The sequence below is a fragment of the Myotis davidii genome, unplaced genomic scaffold (assembly GCF_000327345.1).
Source record: "Myotis davidii unplaced genomic scaffold, ASM32734v1 scaffold762, whole genome shotgun sequence".
Taxonomy (NCBI): Eukaryota; Metazoa; Chordata; class Mammalia; order Chiroptera; family Vespertilionidae; genus Myotis; species Myotis davidii.
Window position 1 is genome coordinate 532,400 of NW_006293699.1, and position 7,736 is coordinate 540,135.

General features: G+C 44.5%; 1 protein-coding gene across 1 annotated transcript in view; it reads right to left on the reverse strand.

Moving 5' to 3' along the window:
• The window catches only part of RHEB (Ras homolog enriched in brain), a 23,087-nt gene extending 16,744 nt beyond the window's left edge, over positions 1-6,343 (reverse strand). Inside the window, exons 1-2 of the mRNA XM_015566227.1 lie at positions 6,265-6,343; positions 6,111-6,182 (exon numbers count right to left, since the gene is read on the reverse strand). Coding sequence (XP_015421713.1) covers positions 6,111-6,182; positions 6,265-6,325 — 133 coding nt within the window. The 5' untranslated portion in view covers positions 6,326-6,343. The remainder of the gene's footprint in view (positions 1-6,110; positions 6,183-6,264) is intronic.
• Positions 6,344-7,736: the final 1,393 nt, after the last annotated feature.

A 7,736-nucleotide genomic window follows, 5' to 3' on the forward strand; every position in this document is an offset into this window, starting at 1 on the left:
TTAAAATGTTAAAATCAAATCTGATATTGTTTTACCTTTTATTTGGTGTGTGGAAGGTGTGCGGAAGAGGGGGTAGTCTTATACGGCGAGTATATAACAAACTCTGTATTTTGAGTGGAAATGTTAGGGGGTCGTCTTATACGCCCAGTCGTCTTATACGCCGGCAAATACGGTAGCTTAAAAACATTCCCAGCTGACTGAAATCAAGACTGGGCAAACCTTGGACTTTTTCAAAGAAACTGAAATCAGGCAATAATTCATATCCTGTAAAAGAAATTTGAATGCTCTGTGGACAGTCCTTTCTCTTGTGAAAAAGTGAAATCCTACCTAATAAAGAGGGAATATGCTAATTGACTCTCACACTGTGGCAAAATGGCACCCATAGCCAATAAGGAGGAAATATGCTACTTGACTGCCATGCCCCCAAAGATGGCGGCACCCACAGCTGCAAGATGGCTGGCAGGGGAGGGCAGTTGTGGGAGATCAGGCCAGCAGGGGAGGGCAGTTAGGGGCGACCAGGCCAACAGGGGAGGGCAGTTGAGGGGGGACCTGGCCTGCAGAGGAGGGCAGTTGGGGGCGACTGAGCTGGCAGGGAAGGGCAGTTAGGGGTGACCAGACAAGCATGGGAGGGGAGTTAGGGGCAATCGGGCTGGCAGGGGCACAGTTAGGAATCAATCAGGCTGGCAGGGGAGTGGTTAGGGGTAATCAGGCAGGTGGACAGGTGAGTGGCTGGGAGCCAGTAGTCCTGTATTGTGAGAGGGAATTTCGTGCCCTGGGCCTCTAGTATATTACATAAAGCTTGATGTCAAGAATAAACCAAAAGCACAAACCTTTTCACTAATTTATAGGAAGTCTGGTGTCAGAGCCCATAGAGCTAATATTAATTGAAAGGCTACGAACTCCCAGAATGTAAAAAAGCCCCAATCTTACTGACAGATTAACACAGCATTGGAACAGATGTTCTATGTGAAGCCATCATTCCCACTTAGCTTAGGATCCAAACAATTTGTCACAACTTCTTTTCCCTAACAAGGGGGCAGAAATCAGACTCAAATAACTTCTGGAAAAGTCAATTCAGAATTTCAAGGAGACAGACTTCAAGCAAATATAGACAAAAGAGGAAAGACTATTAATAATAACTATTACAAGAACCACCTGGAACCCTGACAACCAAATGGGAAAGATGCTGCGCCCCATCCCAGCCTTCTTGGCTCATGAGGAGTCTACATCTCCTGGCTGCCCGCTGGACTTGATCAGAGCTACCAGTAGACTCTACCCCATGCCAAAAGGGAAAGACAGATGCTGACAGTTACGAGAGAAACTGTAAGTGACAGAGGAGAGGAGCAATAATCTGGGAGAACCACACCACCATCAGACTCTCCAAGTGCCAGCGGGGCACAGACCACACTACTCGAGTAACTGCACACTTGAGAGAGCATTCTTGTGCCCTTTCTGGAAATTATCACTTAAAGAAAGAATTCTAAGAAAAAGTTCTACTGTATTTTTTTTTTCACACTGCAACCTCTCTGAACTTGGGGTGTACAGTGCATAGACTGTGCATTCCATCACTGTGGGCCAGGGGGCAGCCATGAGGCACCTCGGTGAAAACCTGCCTTCCACACCTCACCTAAGATCAACATATTTCAGACTTGATGAAAATTCTAGAAGAAACATTGGTGAACAATAAAATAGCAACCTTTAGTGAGAACTAAGTAATTGTGGTTATAAAGTATAATTATTATGAAAAGATTATCTACAAAGAACACCATTCACTCACTCAAGAACTATTTCTCGAGTGCCTATTATTCTTGCCACTAGGTGATGGGAGTTACTGGGTCCCTGACCTCAGTGAGCTGACACCATGAAGGAAGGAGGACAGGGACAGACCTGCTGTCAGGTATCTGCTCTGGGAGCAGCACCAGGAGGTACAATGGCAAGGAGAGGCTCAGTGAGAAAAGAGAGTCTGTGCACCGAAAGGTTGCTGGTTCGATCCCTGGTTGGAACTAAGGCAACCAATCGATGTTTCTCTTACATCAATGCTTCTGGCTCTCTCTTTTTCCCTCTCTCTCTCTCTAAGCACGTCTTCGGGTGAGGACAAAAAAAAAAAAGTCAGTGCAGCTGAGACTGAGAATGGTGGGCAGGCACTTAGGTAGAGGGGCAGGTGGCCATAGAGGACTTGGTCAAAACTTCAGATTTTTATTTGGAAGTGATGGGAAACCAAGGGTTTTTGAGTAGGGGAGTAACTGGATCCGATTCATATTTTTAAAGGATCACTCTGGTTAGGCTGTGAATAGAAAAAATGGACAAGGGACATGGGTGGGAGCCCATAATAGAGTGACCAGGGGGGCAGAGATGGAGGTGTGAGATATGTGGAATTCTGTTATACTTCAAAGGTAGAACCAAGAGGATTTTCCGGTTGCCTGTGGTAGGGTGTGAAGAACAGGCAGGCAGGAAGACTCCAGTTTCTGGCCTGAGCAACTGGAGGCACGAGTTGCCATGAACCGACACAGAAAAGCCTTCGGGAGGGGCCCTGGGGCAGCAGAGGAGGGGACTGAGGGGCAGGGTTAGGTATGGTCAGTCTGAGAAGCCCATTAAATACCCAAGGGGACTGAGGGCAGCTCAGTAAAAGGCCTGGAGTTGAGGGGAGAGGCTGGGGCTGGGTACGGTGAGACGGGCAAATTCTTGAGGGGAAGACCCCTGGAGAGCAAGGGCAGAGAGAGCCTGAGCCCGACATGCACACCCAGGGGCTCCCTGAGCTGCCAGGTCAGAAACACGGGAAGATTCGGCCACAGACACTGAAAGTACTGGCTAGGGAGGTAGGAGTAAAAAGGCAGGAGATGGAACTGAACATAAGACAGAAAAGAAATAAAATATTAACAAACGTTTAGCATATCCTTGCACATAAAAAGGATGTAAACCCTCCCACACAAAGCAGTAAGATGAAACCGAAGATCTTCCATCTGTCCTGGGAGAAGTGCCTCCTGTTGTCACTACAGAAAAAGGGAAGCATCCTGCGATCCGCCTGCCAGTCCACAGAGTGGGAGCAAACTCTTCTATCGCCTTGTGGAGAAGAGGGAAACTGGCTTTCCCCTGACACCACTTTCCTTGAACCCTTTCTCCCTTTTTCAATCTCCAGAGAAATTAATCTAATTTCTAGCTTAAAACCCTGAAACTTCTCTAAGCAGGCTAATAGCTACTTACCAGTAAAATCTAATAAACAAGGCTCAGCCTGAAGACTTCTTAAATCTGGTGTTCACAAAGTCAGATCTGCGTTACTAACGTGAATGGCGAACTCTTCACCCACACGCCACTGGGCAGTCTGCCCACCACACAAGGCTTGATACACTCCTGATTCCCACTTTCCAATTTGCTGAGCTGTATTAATTCCTCAGCAGTCCTGCCTGGGGATGGCAGAGCTGTGACTTGGTGCGATTCCTCTTCAAATTATAAACTATTACTCCATGTCCTCATGTCAATCTAGTTTGAGTTGTTAGATTAGCACAAAGGCACATAAGAAAGCACATTTGCACAGGCAGGACCATCGGTGTAAATATTTCCCCAAACACAAAAAATATGTGGTTTTATTGATGTTTTCTCCTATGTTTTAAAAGTCCCAGACTTTTTGCTTTTGCAGTGATACTGCATATAAATGTGTCGACACTGAATGTTACAAACACCCTGTTCTATATTAGAGTTAAGTGTAAAATAATTACTGGATCATTTCCAGATTCATTGTGTTTTTTAGAACCACAAAACCATCTATTTATGTGGTGAGCAACAAATTTATGACGACAATCCCATTCCTCTCCAATCCCCTATTATCCCTGAACAATGTTTTTCTACTAAATAGTGGGGGAAGGGGTGAGGAAGGGTTTCTGCCCTGTGTTACTATCAGAAGCATGGAAAATAGAATCAGATGTCTGAATATGTTCATGAACGTTTAAAAAAAACATTTTTATTGACTTCAGAGAGGAAAGGTAGAGTGCGATAGAAACATCAATGATGAGAGAGCATCACTAATGGCTGCCTCCTGCACACCCCACAGTGGGGATGGATTCTGTGAGCTAGGCATGTACTCTGACCAAAAATCAAACCATGACCTCCTGGTTCATAGGCTGATGCTCAACCACCGAGCCACATCGGGCATGCTCATGAACTTTTAATATACTCTGATACTCATTTCTGCTCTTGCCTAAAGACTTTAAATAAATTCACTTCTGACACTGAAAAAAAGTATTATTAAATACCAAGTATCAGATAGGAAAACATTAAAAATATGATGTTGACAGCCTTCGAAGTAGGGTCCTTTCATTCTGTTTCTGAGACAGTATCAAGGTAAGGAAGTTGGACTTTTGTCTGATCCATTACTTACATATAAAGAAAACGCATTTATAGAAAACACCTTGACTTTCCTTCCCACTCAATCTTAAATGGCAAAGATATACAATTGTAAAAATCACTTTTATAAGCAGAGCTTACCATGAAAACTATCTTCTATTGTTCTATGAATAAAATTCTTAAACGAGCCTTATCTCTTAAAGGACACTACATTCTAAATTGCTATGTAGAGCAAATATCAAGGCCAAGAGCATGGTTTTCTTGTGTTCCAATGCCAATGGAGAGAGAACCAAACTTGTTCACTCAGCATTCAAATTAATGTCCTCACAGGGCACACTATTCCGCGACAGCTAAGGAAATCAACAGGATGCCATCAGGACTCCCTCCTTCCAGATAAGGCAGAGGTTACTTTCAAACACGTGACTTCCCAGTTAGTTTAGCAATCAACAGGTTTCCTTCCCTGCTACCAGCGAACGGGACAAAGAACAGCTGGATATTTTAAGCCAGAGGTCAGCAAACTTCCTGGAAAGGGCCAGACAGTAAATATTTTAGGCTCAGTGGGCCACATGGTCTCTGCTGCAACTGTCCACCCACTCTGCTGTTGCAGAGAAGCAGCAGCCACAGACAGTATGTACATGAATGAGAATGGCTGTGTTCCAATAAAACTTTACTTATGGATGCTGAAATTTGAATTTCTAGTTGTATACTTTCACATGTCGCAAACATTCTTCTTCTTTTGACTCTTTTCAAATACTAAAAATGTAAAAAGCATTCTTAGCTCATGGGCAACTTGGCCCAAATTTGTCAACTCCCGTTGAGAGCCTCTTTTTAAGTCTCTTTTGCAAGCTTTGGGTGGGTGAAGTCTATGAATCTAGTTGTTAAAGCTGGTGAGCCTGGCTGTTAGGTAGGCTGCCTGTCTAATATGCCAATCAGGTTTTGTTGAACCCCATGTTTAATTAAATTGTAAGTTCCTGGTGACAGGTCCCAGGTAAGCCCTGCTGTCAACAATCTGAGAAGACTGGTTCCAGGCGAGCTGGGTTTCTAAGATGGCCTGAAACCAGACTAGCTTCAACAAGCAACCTCCCCAGACGATGTGCCCCAGGTTCTCCTCCGTGAGCTCCAGAATCAAAATTTGGCTCAAGGCCCTAGAATCCTTCAGGGAGATTCTGAAACCATGGATTGAAACTGGACCAGGCAAAGGTCGTGGCTGGCTCTGGTCTTTGGTGCTTGTGCTGCACACAACCTGACAGGCCAGCAGGCTCTGTTCTAACGCTGCGACTGCTCTGTCCAACCCCAGAACAGCTAGCTCACTTCTCCCAGACTTCCTTCCTTAAGTATCCACGACTGGCCGGGCCGGGCAGCTGGGGCCGCCACAATAGTAAGGTACAAAGAACTCGTAGTGTTTGCATCTTCCTTCTCCAGCTTAGAACCCCTAAAGAGGGTTACTGTTAAGAGGAAGGAAAAGGGGGGGGGGGGGAGAAGCACTCTCTCCATCTTCCTAAAGCAGAACCTAGAATATGGGGTTCTGATACAGGACTCTGATTCCTATGGAGATGAATAACAATTTCTAAATGGCAGGATCTGGATGCGGGATTAAAAAAAAATCACTCGCTGTAAAGTGGGTCAAGTTTTTGGAAGCATTTTTTGGACCCTAGTTGGTGATCTATAAGTCTAACTGAATACTCTTCCATCAAAGCCTCCAAACACACAATGGCTGTTTGTATGCAGAAGGCAGGCTCCTCAGTTTATAAATCCTTGAAAACAATACTTACTGTTCTCTATGGTTGGGTCATAGGAGTCAACGAATTGGCCTTCAACAAACTGAATCGTCAACGAGGATTTCCCTGTAAAAGAAAAAGACAACTCAGAATGCATGGGCATTATCAAGGCAAAAATTATAATTCTAGTATTTTACAAAAAAACCACCACTGTAACCGATGAAGAAACTGAAGGTACTGAGATCAGAAAATGTTCCTTTAATTAGCATTTAGGCAATCTTAAAATTCTGTGAAAATATGACAGAAATTTAAGCAAATAAGCTATTATGAATCAAATGCTTTGTGACATTAACAAATATACTGACCAACAAGCACACTGCATATTCTGTTAAAGGTAAACAACTCTTAAATAAGGTATAAGCTAAGCTGATCTCCTCTGGTATCCTTGAAATCTGGCTATTAATTTTAATATGGCAATGAGTAAAGCATGATTAATTTCTTTGGGTTTTTTCATATATGGCTGTTTAGAGGGTAAGCTGAAAAAATAACGCAAGTTTTTATTTTTAATACTTGGTGAAGGTAGAAACCCTGTGTCTATCATCCAGTGTCAAAGGCCTACCAGTGTCCTGCACACGGACAGTTCAGAAATGTTCTGGACTCACCAAAACACTGTGATAACTGAGCCCTATGTTCTCAGGGCTATGTGTCATATACAATTTCTACTGGAGGACATCAGAGCAGGGCTCCCTGGGAAGAAACAGTCCAGACTATATTATCACCAGGAAGCAGGGAGTGGTTCCTCCCTAATTCCATCCCAAATCCTTCCCTCTCAGGTCCACCCTTAGACATGCTGCAGAATCAACTTCCATCTCAGGACCTGCAGGGAGAGCCAGGGAGGGTGGGACTCCTGGCGTTTCCTGTCTGCCTGTCTCCCCAAAACCACAGAGAGGAGTTCACAGGGGGCGTGAGGTTTTCACACCAAAGGCAGTCAGTCCTCTTATACTTAGAAATTTATCAATTGATCAACGGGTTTAAAAGTGGGAGCTCCTGGGAGACAGCCAGAAAATCCCCACGTTGGCAGGCTTGTTATTTACTCCTCCCAAGCAGCTAAACACAAAGTTCACGGTGTCTCCAGAATTACTGACAACTGAAATCATTCTCCACAAGGCAGCCTACAAGAGCTTTGGAAAATTACACATTACTTCTCTGCTTAAAATCCTAATTGTGATTAGAGTTGGTTCCCCAACTCAGAACCATGACCCACACACAACGGGGGAGAGGGCCTGCTTGCCCACCTCCCTAACCTCAATGGCTACCACTCCGTCATGGGGCCTTCCCAGGCTCCAGTCACATTCTTCTGTCCCTGCCAAGTTCCTACTAGCCTTAGCGCCTTTGTTCTAACCAGCCCCCACATCTCTGAAGGTCTGACTCACTTTTGTCATTATTTTGGTCCGCACTCAAATGTCCCTTCTTCAGAGAGGCCATTGCTAAAACTACCCCATCTAAGGTGGTGCCACCTCCCTGATGCGACTCTATCAGACCATCCTGTTTTCTTTCTTTTAGTGCTTGAAGCTATCTGCAAGTACCTTCATTAATTAGTCTTTGCACACCCTGCAGACACGCCAAAGGGCACTCTCATACATTCAGATGCTACCAAAGATCTCAACTTTATAAATGTGA